This window comes from Neomonachus schauinslandi, chromosome 4, assembly GCF_002201575.2.
Source record: "Neomonachus schauinslandi chromosome 4, ASM220157v2, whole genome shotgun sequence".
NCBI classification, from domain to species: domain Eukaryota; kingdom Metazoa; phylum Chordata; class Mammalia; order Carnivora; family Phocidae; genus Neomonachus; species Neomonachus schauinslandi.
Window position 1 is genome coordinate 8,013,724 of NC_058406.1, and position 25,795 is coordinate 8,039,518.

A 25,795-nucleotide genomic window follows, 5' to 3' on the forward strand; every position below is an offset into this window, starting at 1 on the left:
TATATATATATATATATATATTCAGGCCAATTCTACTCAGGATTAGTAGATGTAAAAAACTGATATTAAGGGGCGCCTGGGTGGCTCAGTCGTTAAGCGTCTGCCTTCGGCTCAGGTCATGATCCCGGGGTCCTGGGATCGAGCCCCGCATCGGGCTCCCTGCTCCACGGGAGGCCTGCTTCTCCCTCTCCCACTCCCTCTCCCACTCTGCTTGTGTTCCCTCTCTCGCTATCTCTCTGTCAAATAAATAAATAAAATCTTTAAAAAAAAAACAACTGATATTAAGGGGCGCCTGGGTGGCTCAGTCAGTTAAGCGACTGCCTTCAGTGCAGGTCATGATCCCAGGGTCCTGGGATCAAGCCCCGCATCGGGCTCCCTGCTCTGCGGGGAGCCTACTTCTCCCTCCCCCTCTGCTGCTGCTCCCCCTGCCTGTGCTCGCTCTCTGTCATATAAATAAATAAAAATCTTAAAAAAAAACCAAACTGATATTAAATATTAGATATAATGTCAATGTATCAAAAAATACATCATAACCAAAATGGTTTTAAAACAAGAATTCAAAAATATTTCAACATTAGAACATGTATCAGTGCGGGGCGCTTGGGTGGCTCAGTAGGTTAGGCGACTGCCTTCAGCTCAGGTCATGATCCCAGGGTCCTGGGATCGAGCCCCGCGTCAGGCTCCCTGGTTCAGCGGGGAGCCTGTTTCTCCCTCTCTCTGCCTGCCACTCTGCCTACTTGTGCTCTCTCTGTCAAATAAATAAATAAAATCTTAAAAAAAAAACAAAAACATATATCAATGTAATTCAACATATTAACACACTGAAAGATAAAAAAACATATGATAATCACACCAGACAAATAAAAGGCATTTGATAAATCTAATACCCATTCATGATAAAAACTAGCAAATTAAGACCATAAGGGAACATTTATAACCCTTAAAAAGCTACCTGCCAAAAACCTACAGCAAACATTATACTTAGTGGGTAATTCTTTTTTTTATTTTTTTATTTTTTTATTTTTAAAGATTTTATTTATTTATTTGAGAGCGAGAGAATGAGAGACAGAGAGCATGAGAGGGAGGAGGGTCAGAGGGAGAAGCAGACTCCCCGCCGAGCAGGGAGCCCGATGCGGGACTCGATCCCGGGACTCCAGGATCATGACCTGAGCCGAAGGCAGTCGCTTAACCAACTGAGCCACCCAGGCGCCCCCTTAGTGGGTAATTCTTAACAGCAGTCCCACTGAAATCAGGAAAAAGATTAAAGATCTCCAGTTTCACAGAGTCTAACCAACATTGTAGTACAGGTCGTAGAAATGCAAATGAGGAAAAGTAGTAACTGGTTTACAGATTAAAACAAAAAACTAGAACTTTCTCTTTTTGCAGACTATATGATTATCTAGAGTGAAAAGCTAGGGAAATTTAGTTATTAGAATTAGTAAGAATTCAATGACGGTGAGTACATAAACTGCACTTCTGTACTCCAGGCACAAAATTAGAAAATATACATTCTAAAAAGATATTATTTACTCTAAACATACACCAAATTGAATATATAATCACAGAGGAAAAAACTGATTAAAAAATTAATTCAAGGGGCACCTGGGTGGCTCAGTCGGTTGAACATCCAACTCTTGATTTCGGCTCAGGTCATGATCGCAAAGTCCTGAGATCAAGCACCAAGTCAGGGCTCCATGCTCAGCGGGGCTCTGCTTGAGATTCTCTCTCTCTCTCTCTCTGCCCCTTCCCCTGCTCATCCACACACATGCTTTCTCTCTCTCTCTCAAATAAATAAATCTTAAAAAAAAAAGCGACCCCTTGAGCTTTATTGAGGTTTGCGGCCAGTCGTGGCTTAGGTAAATAATCACAGAACCACTCTGCAAGTTGTGTAGTTTAGAGAAAGAAAAGAGAGCAAAAGGGAGAAACAGGGAGGGAAAGGGGGAAATTTCTACCTTACAGGAAAGGGCCAGCTGTTAAAAGGAGAAGAAATGGTAGAACTAGAACGTCCTTACTTTGCAACCAGTGTGATGACGGATTCAGGCAAGGATCATCCACAGCTGCTCAGTCATTGGGTCGAAGATAGGGAACAGGACTGTCGCAGTCTCAAAGTATCACCCCCAGATTACTTAATGACTCAAGAAAAAGGCACCTTACAATGGAGAGCTCTGACAGAGACCAATTTAACTGCATGCTCAAACTCAGGATCAACACTAATGGGAGAAGCTGACGTTACAAGATCCGGTAAGAGGTATGCAATGTCACCTCTGTAATATTCTCACTAAAAATGATGGACTTGATGGACTTCAATCTAATCACGAGGAAGCAACAAGTTCACACAGTGGGACATTCTACTGGACAACTGCACTGAACTCTAGGTACACCCCCGCCCCCCAAAACACACACTCATCGTTTAGCCATTCTGAGGGGATAACCCAGGAAACTAAACCTGTACCCTCAGGGCTTAGGAGTTAGGGGGAGGGGACATACTTGGCCCAACAGCCAACAGGGGGCATTGGTAGGAAGTGGGGCTCAGGAGCAGGGGTGGGGTTTTAGCTACTTACTTCCCGGATGGCCCCGTCGCAGACCCGAATGACATTGAGGAATGTGGGCATGACCTGAGGCAGGAACTGCACACACTTGAGGCCCAGGGACTTGAAGATGAAGGTGATGGCCTGGACAACCATGGTGTGATGGTGCGAGAGGGACTGGTCCCGGAAGATCCGCATCAGTGCCACCATGGACACAGCGGGGTAGAACTCATCCAGGGGCAGGTTGCCCATGTTGACCAGCATCTCGCTGGTGCTGTAGTCGGCTAGGACAAAACGATGGCAACAATCACGAGCTATACGTGCCATGACTCTGACTCGGAGCAGAACCTGGCTAACAACAAACAGCCAGACCGTCATGCAGCATTCATGGGGAATACAGGCTATGTTAGGAACCCATGAACAGGCTCTCACCATGAAGAAATCAAGAGCTTTTGGCTGTTCTATTACCCCGACCACGAAAGCCTAAAACGGTACATGATGGGTTTTCTTTAAATTGCTATGTTTAACTTCGCTTCTTATCACTACAGTTGACAACTTTGTAGTTGAAACCATCAATAAAAATAATTATTTCCCCAAATGAAAGTAAAGGGAATCAAATTAGGCTAACATCTGTCCAACAGCTGCTCGGTCCCCCTAGGGACGTCAGATGAGGGAGCGGCAAATGCTAGCTGACCTAACAGCGAGGCTCTCGAAGACTGGGTAAGGGGAGGGTGAGTGGTGCACTGAAGAGGCCAAGAACTAGACCAGCCGAGAGACTGGACTGGCGCCACCGAGCAAGGACGAAACCTGCAGGGACTGGGCTCAGACTCTGGGTCCGAAAGGTAACGTCAGAGCTATGCTTCTCTACTACACAGAAGAACTGGAAGCAATAGGATTCCATCCGTAGAGTTTAGAAACAAATTATTTTGAGAAGACTCCATAGCTCAGGGGTTAGAGCACTGGTCTTATAGAAACAAATTATTTGGGAAAATAACATTTTGCTGGAATGGTTGGGAGAGCCACTGCTGAACTTTTCATTCTTTCGTAAATAAGCCCGCCCTCGTGAACAATGGGTTAAGTCTAGAAAAACCTGCCGTAGCCCCATACCCTACCCAATCTCTCACGCTACTTGTCAAAAGGCAGAGTGGCTCCAAGGCCAGAAGAGCTGATGAAAAAAGAGCCCTGGATTCTGACTGCTACCAGTTTCTCTATGCCCCTGAGCCTGGCCTCAGGGTTTCCCTAGCAATTAAAACTGGGAGAATAAATTCTACCCTCTTCCTCCTTGGGTGTCATGAGAATAGAAAACATCAAAGAACCACTAACAAAGAATCAGAGATGAACAGAAGTGATGAAGTGATAATTCACATCTCTCTCATCAGCACCAAAAAGTGGGTACAGACTTGGCCTATTGACCCTTGACAAAGAATCTGGACAGATGTAAGGACTCTGGACACCCTGGGAAGCAGCATCCCTATTGTGATTCAAGAGGAAACTTGACTTTCCATTCAGAAGTCATGAAGTGAGCCAATATGCTATAATTTGTTATCCAGCCCAAGGCTCTTTCTAAACACAGCTAGCAAGGGGCTTTGTGAGGTAGGAACTTGGCGAGTCTCTCATGGTTCCCCTCAACTTACAGGAATCCTGACTTGACTTGGATTCAGACAGGCTGACAGCAGAAGCGTCGCGGGACTGGTCAATCATGCCAATGTTTACTTTGTGCTTGTAGGGATCCAGGGCCCCCAAAAGCCCTAACACACGGATAGCCTGGGTGGGAAAGGGGAGGGGAAAAAGAAAACATTCATCACAACATCTGATGACAACAGGTTTGATGACTAGTTCTCTCACATTCCATGACACCCAGTTCATACCTGAATGACCAGCTAGAAGAACAAAACGGAGGACAGGACATCTAATCAACACTCTGTCAGAGCATGTTAATGCCACAATCTCTCCCCAGTCTTCCAGCAAAGTCTTTAAAGAACCAAGTTTGCCATGTTCCCTACCTCTCTCCGTGTACCTTGGTTCTGCTCAGTCTTCAGAAAATTCAGAAGGACCTCAAGCAAAGTGGGGTACTTCCTGTAGGGCTCCACCACATAGCCAGTGCTGGCCACCAACTGTCCCAGGGTCCACAGAGCCACCTGGACAAACAACAGATCATGTGGTTTGTTGAGCCAGTAAGAGAGAAGAGAAAGCATGGTTTGTACTGTTTAATGATTGCCATGAAGCATTAGAGGCTTTTCCAAGAAAAGAAGTTTCCAGGAGAGGCACTAACCATTTACAGAAATCCTTGAGAGTCTGGGTGTAAAAACAAGGCCACAAACCAATGCAACAATGACTGGATAAAAAGATAAAAGAAGGGTGCCTGGGTGGCTCAGTCGTTAAGCGTCTGCCCTCGGCTCAGGTCATGATCCCAGGGTCCTGGGATCGAGCCCCGCATCGGGCTCCCTGCTCAGCGGGAAGCCCGCTTCTCTCTCTCCCACTCCCCCTGCCTGTGTTCCCTCTCTCACTGTGTCTCTCTCTGTCAAATAATCTTTAAAAAAAATGAAAAATAAAAGAAGAGCCCCACCATTCTCAAAGGAAATACACAGTCCTTCCACATCCTGAGTGATTAACAGGAGAAATCCGACTTAAAAGGAAATTAAGATTGTTCTTAATTTTGGTCTAGTCACCTAATGACCTTGGTGACCAAACAAAACGAAGCCAGGGCTGGGGGAGGGTGTGCTGAAGCTCTACTTGCCTCCACAGCCACAGGCTTAGGCTTTCTCTTTCCCTCAAGGGGCTGGGGTTCTGATAGATAATCTGGATTTTCTTTTATCTAGAGGAAAGGCCACTTGGCCAGCCCTGATGATTACTGAAAGTGACTCCAGGTCAGGACGACAGCTAATTCTGGCTCCAGATCTTTCTTCATTTTACTCAACAGCTACTTCTGAGTACTTAGTATGTTCCAAGCTCTGGGTTAACTAAGTGACGAAGAAAGGCAAGGGCCCTGACCTCCCAGGGGCCTGTTCTGCTCAGTCTGGGAGGAGTAGTACTCACCTGCCTTTTGGCCAACAGAGAGGAGTCCTGGAGCATGTCCATGATGATAATAAAGAGTTCATCCACCCATTTCCTCATTTCTAGGCCACTAACCTACAAAATGAAAAAGAGGGTGGTAGGTAAGATTAGAGATTATGGCATTACAAAGTATTTTGATTTCCTCAGAGACTGAACAGTATTCTTTCCATCCTATGGAAGATGCAGTTGTCCCCGTACCTGAGCCAATTCTCCTATTGTAGCCAAGACATTATTGATCACACCTGGGTTTGGGTCAGGGTCCGGATCTTTCAGTTTCAAAATTAAAGCCTATGAAAAGAAGGTATGATAAAAATGAATGCAGAACAGAATCTACTAGAAACCTTTCTTTTACGTAAGTAAAATTCACCCGAGAGACCATTTCAATCCTAGATAAAACTTCTAGGCTTTGTGAATCCAGAATTTCTCCAGAATGCGGATTCTAAAGCTTTTCTCCATACTGAGCCCAGTTAGATATATGAGAAAGCTGAGAAACACCATGATTTAAAAATGTTTCCCATGCCTTCTCCAATGGTATCTGATCATTTGCCACATTCACATAAGTTTTCAAAAATTTCACAAGCCTCTAACATACTCAGATTTTAAAAGCGAATTTTTTTCATTTTGAGGGAACTATTTTATGCCACTATCTACCTACTTCTCCTTTCCAAGCACATTTGATGATGTGCTTGAAGCTTGTATCTTATCCCTTATAAAAAGAGAGCCCTTTCCTGCAATTGGTGAGATTTTCGCTATTCTTTCTGCGAATGCTTGATGTGGCCCTTGACCGCGAGCCTGGAGCCGAAGAAATTATCTACTGAAACACTCCCACTGTCTCAAAGAAGCGGACATAAGATGACCCGGAAAGAAAGTGCCAGTGTCTCTAGCTTCTGTGAGCTACCTTCAAAATGGGCTCCATGTAGGGGCGGATGAGCCGTGGGGCATTAGAGACCAGGTGCCCCAGCATGCGGGCACTCTGCTCTTTGATTCTTCCAATGCCGCTGTGCTCCAGCTCCGTCAGAATCTGCAGGGAAGAAAGGCCCGTATGGTAGAGGAAGTTCTAGAGAGGAACGGTGTATCAAAGGGGAAACGTGGCAGGGAACCAGAGGAAGGAACCAGAACTGCCTGCGGATCAAGTAGCTGCTGGATCCTCCACAAAGGCCAACAGTCAGGGACACAGCAGTGGTGGGAAGAAAGACTGCTGGAAACCAGCCCCAGTCCCCACAGTGCCCCAGCCCCCACGGTCCCTCAGCTGTCCCCAAGCACAACTTTAACAGTACGGCACAGGCCCAGGGGGCTGGGAATACCAACAGGGACAGCGAGAGCAGGGGCCTGCAGAAATGAGGAACGAGGGAAGGGCTCTCTTCGAGAAAAATCTTTGTCTGGACAGCAAATCACTAAGGGGGCCTATAAATAATGACAAAGAATCAAAGAACAGTCAGAACAGCTATGCTGTTGAAAGAAATATTAATACTCAGTAGTGGCTTCAGGGACATCTAGATAAACCCAAACAGTGAGGGATTATAACAACAGAATCCCCTTGGACCTCGATGAACAGAAATAACATGTTTGTTCTGACATCCTTAAAACACCAGTAAATCAGCACGTTCTACTCATCGTGACACAGATATAAACAACTTAATATAGACAGACTTCTGGCGAGCTGAAGTTGCCAGAAGGAAATCTCTGAACCGTGAGAAAAGTGCATGTTAACTCAGCTACCCAGAGGAGGAGTCTACAACTTAATAATATATTTTGTCTTAGGTTACTGATTTAATAACCCTGACTTTCTGGATCCCCCCAGCAGCCTGTTTTCCCCCGTCACAGCAGACACCAGCAAGAGTAGACAGAGAGGGATGCTGAGAACAGACCCACGTGAGCCAGGAGATGGCTGGCAGGCAGGGAACAGATGCCCGAGAGGAGAGTGCCAATCTCTGGAGCACCAATGGCCAAATCAAAGATCCCCAAATTCACTTCCAGAGCCAGCGAGCATCGCTGCGCCCTCAGAACAATACCCAACACCCCCTCTGATGATTGAGAGGCATGAGGAAAAGGCCAAAGCACATTTAGGTAATGTCCCTTACCAAGAAGTGCAAATGTGTGATTCAACTTGTGAAGGTCTGTATCCACATTTGAAAACAAGAAAAATTAAAAATTTGGGGGTTTCAAGGGCTAAGCTCAGTACATGGTAAATTCATTCAATGGTACTTCACATTCTCCAGTATCAGGAAAAATGAGATGGCCTGATAGCCCGGCAGCTTACTGTAACCTTCTAGCAGACACAGGCCATGCCTGGCTTGTTCGCTAATGTTTCCAGCACCCAGCAGGACCTGGAACCTGGAAGATGTCCAAAACATCTATTGACTGAATGAACACACTGATATTCTCGTTAGGAGATATTTCTATATCAAGCTTCTTTAAGCAGGATTTGGGCTGGCAGGCTCAACAATGATTTGTTTTCCTTCCCAAAACCTTAGGTATTTTAAAAAAAGACTTAAAAGGATAGGCACTCCTATCACAGGCCAGCAGTTGAAGAAGTAAACCATTAGGCTACAAACAGAAGTGCCAACGTAATATAATCCTCTAATTTGTTGACTGATGATATTACAGTCACTTTAGTTACGATTGTGAATACACGACATTTCTCTAGGATGAAAGTTACGTATGTTAATGATATTTCTGTGTTTACGTTCTTTATGTGGGTGGGTCAGGAAGCAGAGCGGGAGGGAGGGACAGGGTGGGGTCGGGGGACAGGAAAGGACTGGGTGAGGCACACTGAGACCCAGAAGAGGTGGGTGGAAAGATACCGAGGCAGGAAGGACCAGACCATGCACCACTCGCAAGGAGGCCAGACAACTTATGTGGGTAGGTGGAGACAAAAACTGGGCAGCTAGATTTTAGCAGGAATTGAAAATCCTGGGGCGCCTGGCTGGCTCAGGTCAGTGGAGCATGCAACTCTTGATCTCAGGATTGTGAGTTTGAGCCCCACATTCAGCGTGGCGCCTACTTAAAAAAAAAAAAAAAAGTCCTAGTAGATGGAACAGCAAGGCCAATCTGAAGCTCCCTTTGATTCTAGTCCAGCAGCTTAGCTTGGCATCTGACATTATTTAAGAACGAAAGCCAGGGACCACAGACCAGGGGCAATGACCATGAGAAGCAATGCTGGAACCATTCTCCTCCTTGGCCTCTGTGCCTGACCTGGCATCAGCAAGAGCAGGAGAGCGGAAAGACAGAGAGGTGCTGGGAAAACTGACACCATCTGCAGCAGACTGAGTGGAGAGGGCCAAGAAGTGGAATCTCTGGTGACTTGCCAGGAACAAGAGAAGAGCTGCAGAAGAGGTTAGCCTGGGATAAGAGGGCCCCTGGAGTCATACTGCCAAGAGGCTTACAAGGTGATCAGCATTGGAACTGCGACTGCAAAGCTGGGAAAACATGGACTCTTGGAGCCAAAGGTGGCTTTCACCAGGTATCTCGACCTTTCTCCCCCTTCCCGGTCCTCGTCTCTCTTTCCCCAAACCGCTCTCACAATGACAGTCCCTTTCCCATTGCCTCTAGGTCTGACTGTCACACCATTACCTGGATGAGCATCTTGCGCAAGAAAGGCATGACGAAGGCCGGGTTCATGCTACTGAGCCGGCCCACGGTGCAGATGGCCAGCTCCCGGATCTCAAACACCTGGTCGTTCAGGGCCACAAACAGGGCCTGTAAATTCTCTGCCTGGGCCAGATGTGCATCAAAGCGCTCATCCAGGGATGCCAAGACACAGTACCGGATGTCAGGGTCTGCAAGAGCAATTATGCCTTTGAACGCCTCTTCAATGCCATCACCCCTCTGGTCATTTCCCAGTTTCTGTACCCACTGCCTCCGGCCTAGTAAGAGAATGCCACGTACCTTTCTCTCACCTCACTTGTCAAATCTTTTCTCTACTCATAGGAGCAAAGACAACAGAATTAAAGACAGATTCTTTTACACCAATAGGCTGGAGTAGCCAAGCCCAACGCTTTGGCAGAGACATCAGCTGGACATCAGCTGGCTGAGGCCAAAAGTCTCTAGAGAGGCCATGCAATGTAACTGGCTAATTCCAACTGCCCCGTGCACATAAACTCCCCTAGACTGCTTCCGTCTCATAAACCGTACCAGGATCTGTTATCCCAACCACGAGCAGTTTGCTGAGCACATCTGCCACCACTTGCACTGCGGTCTGGCTGACCACGTGAGCGTGGCCGCTGATGAGGTGGACGGAGGGCGTGAGCAGGCGGGAGCAGGTGCGGGCAGCTTCCATGCGGATCTCCTTGTGTTCGCTGTTTAGGAAATGATCTGCACAGTGGCGGACGAACTGGGTCAGAGAGTGGCCTGGATACAAACGCAGAGAGAAAACAAAATTAACACTGCTGCTCTGGATGGTAGATCTCCAACTAGCTAGCTGCATTTTTCATTTCATGGCTACGAATTCAATTTTCAACAAGATACTGACCCAGAACGCTTCTCTTAAAAAAGGTAACAAATGGGTTTCCGATCAGCAGAGAGGCAGAAGGGAGGCGGAGGAGCAGGGAGACACACAAAAAAGCATTCCAGCCACCCCCCTCATCCTAATCCTTTATTTCCTTCAAAGAATGAATAATTTTATTTTATTCTGACTCAAACCTTTATATTCCCAGAGAGTAAAACAATTCTTGATCAAATTTACCTTGTCTGTTTTAGTTCCCAGATTTGAATACCAAAAGAAAGTCTGGTGTAGGCTGGGTTTAAATATAGCTACTTTCTACTCATTAGAAATACATTACCCTGGGTGTCAATCAGTGCAAGAGGAGGAGCTACAAGAGGGAAACCACAGATGGCTATAAGCATTCAGATGGCACATTTAGGCTTTTTGTACTTGTTTCCCTGCAGTCTTGATCATTGCCACTTACATGATTTTAAATTTCAAAAGTATCCATTTTTCTCTCCTGAAATAGATCTCCCTAGGGCACTGATGTGGGTTTATCTGCAGCTTAGAACTCCACGCTGAACTACACAGTACAGCGCTCTTGAAAATCACACTGCCATAGGAATGGAAATACCTAAAAGCCTCTGGCTTAAACATTTTAAAGCATTAAATACCATCTCAGCTTCATGGACGTGGGGGATGGGGGCTCCATCTCTGACTTTCTCATCTCCGAAGCATTAATTCCTTGGATCAATGCATAATCTCCCTGAACACCATCTGCCCCCAAACTCAGGATGGGACAAAGAAACAGAGAGGAGGAATTAACAATACATGCAAAGAGCCCAGGAGGCTGAGCTGCTACAGGATCAGCTAGCTGGTCTCCAGGATCCCCAGCCAAGACCCAGGACTTCTAGGTGCCCTCATTCCTTTCTTGGGGTTCCCAGCAACACTCACTGTCTTGGCAAGCATGGCTGCAATTTCTTACCTTCAAACTCAAAGCTGCCAAGGGTTCGAAGGGCAAGAGTAATGCTGCCCACATCGCTGGCCTCAGGCAGGGCTGTGAGGCCAGGGGAAGCTAGCTGATGGGCCAGGCCCTTGGGCATGCCCGGGTGCCGGAGGGGTTTGTGCATCAGGACCAGGGACAGCATCTTCAGGAGCCCATCCTGGATGTCCTTCTTCAGCTGTGGAATCTGACGGCTCAGGTCGTAGAGCACAGCAGTGAGGGCAGGGCTGAGGGGAAGGAAACCAGGCACCTATGGTGCTGGACAAGACATTTGTCTGTTCTTGAGAAGAAACAGCCCTTCTTGTCCAGCAAGGGGATTTGGCCCATCACTGCTTGGTCTTTAAAGTAGAAAGGATACTATAAAATAGAAGAAATGTCTTGAACTCTCTTGGCCTGGTCAGAGATTTCAAAACAATCTATGAATTTCTGGTCTTTGCCAGAACTTGCTTAATGTAATTTAGCCACTGCTGAAGACCAAGTCTTAATAAACAATCTGGGAAGCAAACAAAGAGCATCATCCTTATTTTATAGCTAAAGAGAACTAAAGCCAGAAAAGCCAGGCAGTTTCCCAGTGATAACATAAACAACAGCTACAAACATCAACCGAGCACTTCTTCTGTGCAAGGCCCAGTGCCCAGAGTGCCTGTTTCATGAACTCTTTCACTTAACCCCCTTGACAACCTTGGACAACACGAGCTGCTCTTGTGCCCGCTTTTCAGGTGAGAAAACTAAGGCTCAGAGAAGTTAAGTAACTGGTCAGGACCACACAGCTAATTAGAGATGGAACCGGGATGCGAAACCAGCCCGTGTGTTTAGCGTGAGCTCTCCTGCCTATCCAGTTTAACGAGCAAACACCCATGACCCACTCTTTCAGCGCTGTCCCGATGCCGCCGGTCAAGGCTCTTACTACGCAAGACAGGAGCAGCTCAGGTTTCTGATACCCACCTCAGTCCCACTGCCAGCATGGGCTCCAGCAGCTCCTTGATATCCTGTTGGATGCCTGGCCCCATTGCCCGGGCCAGCATGCTGATGCAGGTGAACACTGTGGCATCCACCTGCATGGCCTTCTGTCTCCTGCAGGGGACCAAAAGAGTGGCTACTTCAGACACAATGACATCGTGTGATCAAAATCGCCTTGGGGCAAGGAGGGCAGGTGATCCAGGCAGGGCCACAATTTGCTGGCGAGCAGGTTATCTACTGCACAATTCCAGGGGGCCCATCACACCGGACACACTGTAGATTTGAATTTACAACAATCCAGCAGATGGCAGTCAAGTATCTTGAGAAAGGGGCCCCTTTCTGAATTTGCACACAAGGCACAATATGGGTCAGCGCGGTGCTGGCCAAGGTACCTATTTAGGAAGCAAACTGAACAGTGTGTACATCAGGGACCAGGGGGTAGGGTGCATCCATCATATGGAAAGAAATTCTCCCCCACGATGAGAACGCTGGGCTTTAGAATGGGGAGGCTTATCCCTTCACCAGACCGATCCTTGCTACTAACACAGAGAAAGATCAAAACACAGCTTTAGTCAACACTGACCCCCCGAGCCTTAGAGGAGACACCCTGGCCTCTCCAGCTTGCGGGGTGAAGGTTTTTCTTGTATTTTATTCACTGGGGAGGTTTCAAGGGGTGGAATAATGCACCCAACTTCAGTGACAAGGAAAAAGTGACCATTAGTTCTCTTCAGTTCCAGTCCAGAAGCTCTCTCTTTAGGCCTTACATCAAAAGACCCTTGAAAACCAGAGAAAAGAGCAAAACTAGGAGATTCCCAGTTAATAATAATATTGAAAACAGCACTGACATCTAACGTGTTCACAGGGTATTCAACCTCCCCAAATATTTATATCTGCATCACTTCATTTGAAAAAGGCTGGCACTCAACTGAGGAAGGGTTGTGCTTTGTATGATTTGCTACACCCTGGAGCTTAGTGACGTGGAGAATGGGCTTAAGCTCCATGGAAACTGGGATGGAGCATCCTTCTCCCCAGCCAAATGGGGGTGGAAGGTGAAATCACAATAGAGATGCTTACTTATGGGCAAAGTCCTTAGGGGGTAGGGCTGCACGGATGATGTCCAGCACACGAGGTAAATAGACCTTAAACTCAGATCTCACAGCCACAGAAAGCAGCCCCAGGGCTTGGAAGGCTGCTGTACGTTCCTTCTCCTTCTTGACACAGCTTAAGACATGGTTCATGGTGTCTTGGAGGTACTGGGTATCTGATCATAAGAAAGACAAAGCATATGGCTCAAGGTCAGGGTTGGTATATATGTCAAAGGTCAGAGTTCCTATAAAACACTTAAATTGGGGCGCCTGGGTGGCTCAGTCATTAAGCGTCTGCCTTCGGCTCAGGTCATGATCCCGGGGTCCTGGGATCGAACCCCGCATCGGGCTCCCTGCTTGGCGGGAAGCCTGCTTCTCCCTCTCCCACTCCCCCTGCTTGTGTTCCTGCTCTCGCTATCTCTCTCTCTCTGTCAAATAAATAAATAAAATCTTAAAAAAATATAAAAAAATAAAACACTTAAATTTAAGAATAAATTAAGAGAGGGGAGTCTGGGAGGCTCAGTCGGTTAAGCATCTGCCTTCGGCTCAGGTCATGATCTCAGGGTCCTGTGATAGAGTCTCAAGCCAGGCTCCCTGCTCAGCGAGGAGTCTGCTTGTCCCTCTCCCTCGGTCCCTCCCCTTGCTTGTGCTCTCTCTCTCTCAAATAAGTAAATCTTAAAAAAAAAAAAAAAAAAGAATAAATTAAGAGAGCCTGTTGAAAAAAAGTAAAGAAGAATTTAGAGGATGTATTAACCAAAGTCTTATGCTTAATAATCACTCCTCAGATACATCTTTTGGAAATATTACAAATATTAGATTTTTTCCACTTTAATTAAAAAAAAAAATCTTAAAGGGTCTCCAAAAACAATAACATTGCATAATTGTCCCCATTAGTGCTATATTTTGAGGGAAAGACTACATGCTCTTATTTAAGAAATATATGTTAAATCTTGCTTAAAAACAAAGAGATAATCATCTAAACTATTTTATATTATGTTGAAATTTAAAGTGATTTTGAATACTGTTTGCAATAAACAGGCCACTCTATTCAGCTTAGGCCTGGAAATCACTTTGCTATTATCCAGAGATTTCTGTTATAGTTATATTTAATAGAACAACATTTAGTCTGTAATTTGGGAAGCCACAAGTGTATTTTCATTAAGTTTCCATCAGCCAATGTGAGCAGGTAGGCGATTCTTGGGCAATTTAAGCGAAAGTGTTATTACTCCTCCAAAGGCTGGAATTTCCTGATTTTTGTCTCTTCTATTTCTTCCCTTCCATCTTGCTGGCCTCAAGTCCATGCACCAGCAGAACATACACAGCAGCAGAGAAGGCAAGACCACACATCCATTAGAAAGTGAGGGGTGTTGAGGGCCTCCAGAAGCTCATTTAGGAGGCAGTGAAGTGCAGTCCCAAACAGCATAGATGCCTCCCTGCATTTACTCTAATGAGAAAGGTCTTCTTTCATGGATCTCATGGTCAAAGCACTCTGGGGCTTGAAAACAGAAGAGTAAGGTGATGTATGTAACCTTAAAATCAGAGCACATCCATGAGGAAAACGGGACTTCTGCACGGGGACAGCATTTCAGCAGGAAAGGAGCCTAAATCAAGAGGGTGACATCCTTTGCCCAATTTAGCACCCTAGGAGACTAGGAATTGTTAGAGGTTCCAGCCCAATCTTAGCATGTTTTTGATATGGCCAAAAATTACATCATTGGGAAGTTTGAGCAATGACTTCCAAGCTGCAAGCTTTAAATTTAAAGGGGGCACTTTCCCCATGAGGCCACATGTATGGGGGCTGCCCAGGCTGAATTTCAATGACACATTTTAGTATATTATTTAATAAAACAATAAAAACCCACATCAAAAGAATACACCTAGGGGCCCTCTGAGCCTTGGTATCCTGCTCCTAGGCGGGCCTTTGAACTTACTGGGGTAACTGCTTCCACAATATGCCAGACTTTGATCAAATTCGGCCTAGTTATTACTTTCTTTTGAACCACAGACTTTCAAACCACGGTTATTTAAAGCTCTACTGAACAGGGGCATGTCTGATCATTAAAAAGGAGAACAGCTGCTGGGTACCAGGTAGGAAGAATGGAAAACTGAAAAAAATATGGGTGATTCTCATGATATCATCTCTCTCTGGTTCATTGATTTTATGCGGCTAATTGTCTCGTCCTTACTCAACACATTCTCGTCTCACACACAGCACATTTAACGCCAACCATGCATTTTTCCCATTTCATCTGAACTGGGTGGTGTGAAATGAGTCTGTGTGCTAGGGAATGGCATCTGCAAAGGGTCGGGCTGACCTTCTACTTCCACTCCTGGCTCTCATTTGCTCCTGAATGCTTATTAAGCACAGGCGATGTGCACCGCAGTGAGGTGCAAAAAGATGTTCGAGATGGGGTCTCTCCACTCAGCAAGTAGGGAGGTAAGATAAGGATATTAAGTATGAACAGGCAACTGGAGTATTATTACAATTTTTAACCTTGACCTTACTTCTAAAATGGATTTGAAGGAGGGAGAGGGGGCAGTAAAAGCAGAATAATGGTTTCCATCTACTGGGGCTTACTCTGCCATTTGGATGAGCTGTTCAGGCACTAATGCAGCTCATCTTGCAAGACAAGGACTGTTATTCTCCACAGACAAGTCAGGAAGTGGAGGCCTAGGAAGGTCAAATAACCTGTCTGAAAACCTGACAGTTAAGGACAGAAGCCAGATTCATCCCAGGTCGGATGCCAAAGCCTTCCCACAGCTGGATGCTCTGAAGGAAGGGGGAAGAAAGTACTCCCAGCAGGAGTCACCCAGGAAGGCCGTGGGGAAGCCAGCACCTGAGCTGGGGCCGCTCCAGGGGCCAGGGATTCTCACTGCCCAGTGCAAAGGGCAGGAATATGGGAACCCACAGTCCGTCATCCCTGAAACCTGCCTCTGAAACCTCCAGGCCCTCCTCTGTCTGAGCAGTGAGGCAGGTGGGTGACCAGGGGCCGAAGCAGGACGGACACTGCATCCTCCCTGCCCCAGAGAGGCTGCTGCGGAGTAGCTAAACCCAAACTGCCCTTCCTTTGGTCTCTTCGAAGCCTGTCACCAACTTGTTGTCTTCCATACATGCCAAGTTGCTTGGCTCCCCAACGGCCTCTCTGCCTGCACTCTGATTTTTCCTGCGACATCTGTAGCAACCCCGAATGAGGCCCGGCTGAAATCAGACAGGAGGCAAAGATGCCAGAGACGAGCCCCGAGGTTGGCATTGCTTCAAACGAGAGGTAGACATGACTCTTGGGAATCACTTCTGTTTGATTTCAACAGGGAATGACACGACATGTCCGTGGACATCCTCACCTGTGAAGGCAGAAGGTCGAAACGCGGCCAGGCGGGGCAACAAATTAAGGATTGTCATCTGGATCAGCGAGTTCTTGCTATTCCTGCATTTCAGCACCCACTGGCACACCTGAAGGAGGAAGGCGCAGGGTTGGTGAGGGAGCGGGAGAGGGAGTATGGAGCTTGGGGAGGGGGGTGGCCCCTCGCCACTTACCTGATCAAATTTCTCCTCCATCAGGTCTCTGCAACACCGACTCTCCACCAGGGTGGACTTCGCTGGGCTGGGGGAAGCCCCGAACCCCATGAGGCCTTGGTGAGAGCTGTACCCCAGCAGTCCCACCAAGGCGTTGGACTGAGGGGGCTGGACAGCCTGGAAACTGGTGAAGGGGGTAATGTGGCGAGGTTTCGTGCCGAAGCCCATGAGGTCCTTGCAGTACTTGTCATGCACCAGCTGCTGCTGTGTGATTTCTTCCATTTCTTCTCTCAGGCGCTGTATGGGGGGTGGGGGATCAGCTTAACTCACAAGTGCCATTTGCCTAGCCACTGTGGGGTCTACAGAGTGACTCGTCTGCCCCACCCTGAAGGGGAACTATTTTCAAAGTGGGGGGGTGCCCGCTCCTCATCTTCCTGGATTTCCCCAGAACCTTGCAGGAGGACTGGTTTTGTTCCAATTCAGGCAGAAGAGCACCACCTACCGACTGATGAAGCAGCAGCAGCAGGGGGCTGGCTGCGGAGGACCCCTCCCTTGGTTTGGGAAAGCTGAGTTGCAAATGGCTGTGACTCCAGACCTAAGGTTGTGGCCAGGAAGCCTCTGGCGAGGGTGACGGGCAGCCCCACGCCAGGGTCCTGGTGAGGCCAGGCTCCTCTCATCAGAAACCCAGGCCGAAACAACTTGGGAAAGTAATTTTCTCGGGATCCGAGGAATTCCGTGGCTGGTGGGACTAACCTGACTGGCTGAGAATTCACATCTATGTCCTATTCAAAGCGCTGCTTAGTAACAGTCCAAACAATTCATTTCTCAACTTCCATACTGTTCTCGACACAGATACTCTCACTTTTCAGAAATTCTCTGCACTATTCTTATCAAGGTCACCAAGGACTCTGATGCTGCTAATTGGATGGTCAATTATGTCTTCATTGTATCTGACTAATCTGCAGTGTTTGAGCCAACTTAATATTTCCTCCTCTTTGAAAACTCTTTCTTCCTTGGCTTCTTGGATCCTGAGCTTTCCTGGCCTTCCTCCCCTACCCGCACCAGCTGCCCCTTGGTCTCTCCTGGTTGCTCCTCATCTCCTGACCTTAGGTACCAGGCCCCACCTCTTCTCCAACGACCCCAGTGCTCTGCTGGGGAACTAGTCACCCAGTCTCAGGACTTGAAGTCATGGCTATGTGCTGATGACTCCCAAATCTGTGTCTCTGCCCAGAACCCCCCAGAAAGACCCAGTTCTCTGCTCAGATACCCAACAGGTGTCTCAAACTTAACATTCATACGTCTGCACTCATCTAACATTCAGAAGCAAACTCCTGACCTTCTACCCCAAACCTGCTCCTTCCACCTCAGTCCTCCTGTCTCAGCAAATGCTGCCCTATCCTCCCAGTCTCACAGGCCAAAAACCTTGACTCCTCTCTCTCCCACTGACCCCCCAGTCCCAAATTCAGAATCCAGCCACTCGTTGGCCTGCACAGTTTCCACTAGGGTTCAAGCTGCAAAAGTTCTCTGCTAAGGTTGCTGCTGTTCCTTCCTAACTGGACTCCTGGCATCAGCCCGAGCCCTGCTGATAATCCACTCAACATGGCAGCCACAGCAATCCCTCTGAAACATGAGTCAAATGTCACTCTGTTGCTCAAAACCTACTAACAGCTTCCCACTTCACACACGCGGTCTGTACGGTGGCTCCTGGGACCCCACACGATGTGCCCCTTTCCTTATCCCAGGTATTCCTCTGACCCCATCTCCCGCCACCTCTCTCCTGTCACACAGCTCAGTCCCAATGACAATCTGGTTCCCCTCCAAAGGCAGCAAGCTCCCGCCTTGAGGCCTTCGTGCTGTCTGGAATGCTCTGTCCAGGTCTTTATTTGTATGGCTCTTTCTTACCTCCTTCACAACTATGCTCAAATGTTACATTTTAAAATGTAATCCTTGATCCACGCTAGCACCTCCTGGTCCCTTTCCCTGCCCTACTTTTCTCCAGAACGTTCATCACCATATGATACATTACAGCTGACACTTGAACAACAGGAGTATGAACTGCACTGGTCCACTTATATGTGGATGTTTTCCCATAAACCCAGTATGGTACCGTAAACATATTTTCTCCTTCTTATGATTTTTTTTTTTAAAGATTTTATTTATTTATTTGACAGAGACACAGCGAGAGAGGGAACACAAGCAGGGGGAGTGGGACAGGGAGAAGCAGGTTTCCCACTGAGCAGGGAGCCCAATGTGGGGCTCGATCCCAGGACCCTGGGATTGTGACCCAAGCCGAAGGCAGCCACTTAACTGACTGAACCACCCAGGCGCCCCCCTTATGATTTTCTTAACAACATTTTATTTCCTCTAGCTTACTTTATTGTAAAAATACAGTATATTATACACATAACATACGAAATGTGTGTTAATTGACTGTTTATGTTATTGATAAGGTTTCTGGTCAATAGGAGGCTATTAATAGGTAAGTTTGGGGGAGTCAAAAGTTATATGTGGATTTTCAACTGCCTGGGGGGGTTGATGCCTGAACCTCTGCGTTGTTCAAGGGCCAACTGTACATATTTTTACTTATTTGTGTATTGTCTCTCCCTGCTAGAATATAATGCCTTATTCACTGCTGTATTATTCTAGCTCTTAGGACTTGGTGTAGCTGGCCCACAGCAGGTGCTCAATTAATATCTGTTGAATGAATTAACAAGTTACAAAGTTATTATACCTTACATTTGGATAGTTCTTTAGAATTTACAAAATTTACAATAAAGTTCCATTTTAATTAAACCTAGTTAGGTGATGTTCTGTTTTCCTGGGAGAAAAAAGAGATCCCACAGCTGTACAAGCTACAGTGGAAAGCCTACGCTATACTTGGGTAGGGAAATCTCCGAGGGCTACCATTTATGGAATGCCTACTCCATCAGGTGTTGTGCCAGACACTTCACGTATTCAGTCGACCCTTGAACAATGTGGAGGTTAGGGGCAAAGACATCCTATGCAGTCGAAAATCCATGTGTAGGGGCGCCTGGGTGGCTCAGTTGGTTAAGTGTCTGCCTTTGGCTCAGGTCATGATCTCAGGGTCCTGGGATCGAGCCCCACATCGGGCTCCCTGCTCAGTGGGGAGTCTGCTTCTCTCTCCCTCTCTGCCCCTCCCCCCTACTCGTGCTCGCTCTCTGTCTCATTCTTTCTCTCAAATAAATAAAATCTTTAAAAATAAATAAATACATAAATAAATAAAAAAATCAAAGAAAATCCATGTGTAACTTCTGACTCCCTTAAAACTTTACTAACAGCCTACTGTTGACCAGAGTCTTACCGATAATAAACAACTGATTAGCACACATTTAGCATGTGTATTAGATGCTGTATTCTTACAAGAAAGCTAGAGAAAAGAAAATGCTATTATGAGAAACAGAAGGAAGAGAAAATACATTTACAGTACCATACCGTATTTACCAATATCCTAAGTGTATGTCATCTGTTGACAAGATGAATCGTCTGTCAGTACCTACATGAATACTGTCTTATTTGAGGCAAAACAATGTAGATGTTAATATTCATTACTAACACCAGACAGCAAAAATGAAAAGATAATGTGAAAAAGAAAATCGTATTTATTTACAGGGATAACGAACGACGCAGGCACCGATGACGAAGAAGCAGCAATACGACTGTTTTACGGCAGCTTAGCGTCATCGAGACAACTGATTCACGGTAGCCTAGCCTACAAGTGAATGAGTCATCACATTTTTATGGCGTACAGTACTATAGTCATATTCATAATACAGTATTGGAAACACCGATGGATACATTTTTTAAAAACCCACTTACCTGCGATGATAGGCTGATACGCAGTTTCTCCAATTACGAGAAAGGTATACTGTACGGCCATGAAATTCTTTGAAAGCAAAGTTATAAAACGGTAAGAAAACCAACACATTATTACCTTTAGCTTGAAAGTAAACCTCACTCACCCTACGCCCACACAGGGACAGGCTGTCCACTTCCACACGAGCTTTGCACACGAGGTTCCACATGATCGATTCACAAAAACATCTCATACAGTCTTGCTGTACAGTCAATAGATTTTCACATAAAGACTAACAAACACACAATAGGTAAGTTTATTAACCATACAGCATGATGATTCTTTCCTATTTACTAGCAGGAAGTGGCTCAGCAGAAGCATCTGCATTCTCGTGGGTCTCACGGTGAGTAGACTGAGGCAGAGGAGGGGCCATCTGGCTGCTGCAGGGCTGGCAGCAGCGGAAGAGGTGGGAGGGGAGGCAGGAGACACGGCACACTCTGTGCAACTTTACAGAAATACATCATAATTTCTGTTTGAATTTTTTGCTTTTTCATTTCTCTAAAAATGTCTTTCTACAGTACCGATCCCTCTTCCACGGTCTGCTTCATTTCAGTGCCTGCATCATAGAAGGATCCATGTCGTAAAAGACATCAAGAGCAGTCTTGAAATAACCAGACCCCTCCTGGTTCCTGGCACTGCTTCTCCTAGGCCGTCTTCCTCAACATCCAGCACTGGTTTGGAAACACTCCCCTCCCTCAAATCATCTTCTGTTCGATCCCCTGGTGTGGTGTCTATTAGCTCTTGAAAGTCTCCAAGATCCATATCACCCTTTAGCCCCCACCTTTTCTGCCATATCCACTTTCTTTCATTCTCTTTCATGGTTTCCTTGACTGGCCCTGTCATAAGTCCTGTGAAGTCATGCGCAAGATCTGGCCACAGTTTTCTCCAGGAGGAATTTGTTTCAGGCTTCATGGCATTTGTGGCTTTTTCTACAACAACAATGGCATTTTCAATGGTGTAATCCTTCCAGACTTCCCATCAGGGTTCTCTTCCACAGTATTGACAATCCTTTTCACAAAGTACCATGTGTAATGAGCCTTATAGGTCATGACCCGGATCTAGAGGCTGAATTAGAGACGCTGTGTTTGGGAGCAGGTAGACCACTTTGATGACTCTGGTGTTGAACTCATGGGGTTCTGGGTGGCCAGGGGCATTGTCCAATATTGAAAGAATTTTAAAAGGCGGTCCCTTACCAGCAAGGTACTTCTTGACTTCAGAGACAAAGCATTAAGGGAACCAATCCAGAAAGAGAGCTCTTGTGGTGTTTATCTCTCCCCTTCAAAGCTCCAGGGTTAGCAATTTATAGATAAGGGCCGTCTGATCATAAACTCCACTGTGTTGCATGAGAGAATTAGCCTGCCCCTTCCTGCCTCGAATCCTGGCGACTGCTTCTCCTCCTAATAAATGTCCTCTGTGGCATTTTCTTTTCCAGAGTAAGGCACCTTCGTCTGCATTAAAAGTCTATTCAGGCACATATCCTTTCTCTTCAGTGATCTTCTTTATGGCGTCTGGGAACTCATCTGCTGCCTCTTGGTCAGCAGAAGCTGCTTCTCCTGTTATCTTGACTTTTTTTAAAGTCAAACCTCTTTTCAAACTTATCAAACCATCTTTTATTGGCATTCATTCTCTAGCTTTCAGTCCTTCACCTTCCTTTTGCTCTAAGTTGTCAGATAATGATTTCGCTTTTTCTCGAATCATATTGGTCTTTAAGTATACCTTTCTTACAGCAATCCTGTACCCACATAAAAGCTGCATGTTCAATATGAGATAAAAAGAGATTTCTCAAAAAGTGCAAGACTTTTGTGCCTGTTGGCACAGCTGCAGCAGTAACTTCACAGATTTCCTTTTCTTTTTTTGCACTGGTCCTTACGCTGGGTTCATTTATCTTGGAATGGTGGGCGGCCACAGCTGCAGATCTCAATCTGCGGTGCATATCAAGCGATTCAACTTTCTCTTATAACATCATGACTTTGCTTCTTGGAAGAACCTCACTAGTGGCACTTCGTCCGGGTTCCATAGTATTATTCAAGGTTTACAGTATTGCACGAAACACGATGAAACACACATGAGAAGTACGACAGGGCACTTCTTATTGCGACGCGCGATTTACTGGAGGGGCGAACTGTGCACACAGATGAGCCTTGCGGTGTGTTAACCAGACACTCGCAACACCTGAGCTCACAGCAACAGCAACACGAGGTGGCTATGAAATTACTGCAGAAGACAGTGTGTCCCACAGTCAACTTTCCACAGTTAGGATTTAATATTGTACCTTCATATTTGTTCACATTTTTCTCAACTGCGAATGGCGCCACGTATAGTCTGTAAGTGCTGGTATGTGTAAGTTTAGGTAAATTTCTAATTTTTGTAATAGATTCGTGTACATTTTGTGGTAGTAAATAATTAGACTAGTATCTACATGTATTTTGTGCATTTGTGACATACTTAACTTCTTAATTTTTTCAATATTTCTAGGCTATGTGGTTCATCTGTTGAGTTAGTTGAGGTATCACAAACCTCCAAAAAATTTCCCAACATATTTACTAAAAAAAATCCACGTATACGTGGACCCATGCGGTTCAAACCTGTGTCATTCAAGGGCCAGTTGTATTTAGAAACCTCACAGGAGCCCAAGGAGGTGGATGAGATCCCTGTTAACAGCAAGGAAAATGAGGCTAAAGGAAGTAAAATAACGTACCCAAGTCACACAGTAGAGAGAGGAGCGGGGATTCCAAGCTAGACTCCTGGGTTCTACACGTACAGCAGCAGGTGCTGCCCAGCGCCTACAGCACCACCATTACCAAACGGCCCCTGGGTCTAGTAAAGCAAGAAGCCCCGGGACAAAACAGCACACCAACTCGCTCCCCATAGGAAGACTCGCAGAGGGAGCTCTACCCCCAATGTATCCTGCATCCAGCGGACTGACACTGAATCTCTTCCGCGTCTACACTGCCAACACCAGTGGCGGCCACCACCATCACCCGCCCAGGCTCCTTCCATAGACCCCCTGGCAGCCAGGAGAACGGGACGCCCAACTACAAGGAGTGCAGTTGCCCAAAGGCCCCCGCTGCGACTCTGAAAACGTCACCATGTTTGCGCCACGGCCACGCTTGCCATCGGCTGCCTCTAGCCACTGACAGCACGGGGGAGGAATGCTGCGGAGGGCTCACCTGAGAGCCAACTGTGGCCTGAGGCCCCCACGGTGGCTCTGCATGGGGGCCTAGCATGCTTCCAGCCCACTTTCCTTCGCGGTCTTGTTCACTTAGGGCCAGCTGTGCCCTGCATCTGATGGCTTGCCAGTCTCTCCCTGCTCCGTTTTCTTTCCCAGTCTATTTCCGTAACAAAAATGCTGGCACTTTTAACCACACCCCCTAACTAGTCTCCTGCTTTCATTCCTGCCGCGGCACAAGCTTTGCCCCACAAGTCGCCAATGATTATTAAAAATGAGGCCCTCACACCACTCCCCTGTGTACACACTTCTGAGGTTTGCAGTGAGAATAAAAGCCAGTGTTTACCACGAACCGCGAGGCCTCGGAATTTGCCGCCCCCCCCTCCCTGGCTCTTGTGCCCCAGCCACACTTCCCTTCTTTCTGTTCCCTGAACTTTCAAACTCTCTCCCACCTCAAAGCCTCCACCTGGAACACAATCTCCCTGCCCTCTGCAAGGCACGCCCCTCCACGTCCTGCAGGTCTCAGCTCAAATGGCACCACCCCAGAGAGGAAGCCACCCCCTCCCCCCTGCTACCCTCCATCCCATTACTTCCTAGGACTTAGTGCTTTTCTGAAATGACCTTGTTTACTTGCTTACTGCCTGTGTCCCTTACATCACATCCTCTGTAAGGACAAGGATCTCGCCTGTCCTGTTCACAGAATGGCACGTGGGAATCCAGACTCCCTTCTGACGTGGCTTCTCACCTCTCCCTCCATGCTGCTGATGCGGACCAACTCGTTGAGGATCAGCAAGGCTCCATGGATGCGATCATCCCGATTCATGCCTTTCTCCTTGGCCAACGTCTCATCAAACCCTTTCTCTGCTTCTTCAAATGTATGCTATGAGAGATACAGAATGTGTTAATTACCCAAGGTCCAAAGGCAGAAAGAACACAGCCCACCCCTTCTACACAGGCGGTTCTGTGGTGTGACCAGGCCTGCTCAGTGGCTGGTACCAGCTACATCAATGATACGAAGTTACCAAGCTCTTTCCTTTAATTTAGCTTCAACCCGCACAATACCATGAGGCAAGAGACCATGACCATCCCTATTGAACAGATGAAAAACAGAGGCTCAAGGAAATTAAATGACTTGTCCAAGTTCACATAGCAAATTGTGCCAAGCCTAGAACCCAGGTCTCCAATGCCATGTTCAGGGCTCTCTTTGTAGTACAAGCTCCTTGGTTAAGTTTTCTTGGCAACAGCAATCGGCACAGGGCTTATGACTCTGGAGGAGAGAGAACCAGCCCTTTCTAAACTAGTATCATTGTATGTTGCTATTTTTCAGATACCCATTTTTCTATAATTTAATATCTGAGAAGAGAGCTCTTATAATTATTGATAAGACAATAAGTCAGTTTAACTGAACCACATTTTCACTCTTAGTGGTATGTACGATAATGGTGTGGCTACCAACAGATCTTTGCTCTAGTGAAATACAATGAAATAACTACTGACCCACACAATGTAACACTTGGCTCTGTGGCAAGGCCCCGTCGCGGCCCTTTTGGAGGGGTGATGCTATATGTATGCATGACTCGCAGGGGGATGGAATGGCGACATGCTCACCCGGTACCACTGAGGCTTCTGCATCTCCTTCGGCTCACGCTGGGTGGTGAGGATCAAACAGGCACGAAGGGCGGCTACAGCTCCCTCCCGGATGGCCTGTTTGGGGTCCCACACAGCCACAAAAATGTTGTCAAAGAAGGGCTGCACTTGCTGGAAGAAGAAGGTGGGGACGCTGATGGCCAGCTCACGGAGAACCAGAACCTAGGAGAGAAAGGCACACAGAGGACTCTCATCTGTATCAGAGTTTGATTCTGTCACGATACGGTCTCTTGTCATCATGCAGTGTATATATACATCAGGAAGAGAGTGAACTTGTCCACCCTTCTAGCTAGGAATCTCTGGGGACCTACGAGTAAAAGTAAAATTGATCAAACATCTCAGTGTTCATTATCCTAGGGCATTTACAAACATAGGATGTTCCTCATGTTAGAACATAAACTCTAGAAGGCAGACATGTTTTATACTTTGTATACTGCCCTCAAAAGCCTAAAACCATCCCTGGAACACAGCAGTATTCAATAAACATTTACTGAATGAGCTAATAATCCTGTTCAATATTTAATCTTGCTATTATGTT

The 25,795-nt window shown here is 46.6% G+C and overlaps 1 protein-coding gene across 4 annotated transcripts in view; it reads right to left on the reverse strand.

The window, feature by feature from the left end:
* Positions 1–25,795, reverse strand: part of MTOR (mechanistic target of rapamycin kinase) — a 124,478-nt gene that overhangs the window by 93,803 nt on the left and 4,880 nt on the right. For all 4 annotated transcript variants that reach the window (XM_021684043.2, XM_021684040.1, XM_021684042.2 and 1 more), the window contains exons 5-19: positions 25,219–25,419; positions 24,356–24,490; positions 16,589–16,864; positions 16,396–16,504; positions 13,043–13,229; positions 11,954–12,082; positions 10,991–11,235; positions 9,717–9,932; positions 9,156–9,361; positions 6,481–6,603; positions 5,781–5,870; positions 5,565–5,657; positions 4,532–4,666; positions 4,163–4,292; positions 2,562–2,812 (exon numbers count right to left, since the gene is read on the reverse strand). In XM_021684043.2, the coding sequence (XP_021539718.1) occupies positions 2,562–2,812; positions 4,163–4,292; positions 4,532–4,666; positions 5,565–5,657; positions 5,781–5,870; positions 6,481–6,603; positions 9,156–9,361; positions 9,717–9,932; positions 10,991–11,235; positions 11,954–12,082; positions 13,043–13,229; positions 16,396–16,504; positions 16,589–16,864; positions 24,356–24,490; positions 25,219–25,419 (2,526 nt within the window). The remainder of the gene's footprint in view (positions 1–2,561; positions 2,813–4,162; positions 4,293–4,531; positions 4,667–5,564; positions 5,658–5,780; positions 5,871–6,480; positions 6,604–9,155; positions 9,362–9,716; positions 9,933–10,990; positions 11,236–11,953; positions 12,083–13,042; positions 13,230–16,395; positions 16,505–16,588; positions 16,865–24,355; positions 24,491–25,218; positions 25,420–25,795) is intronic.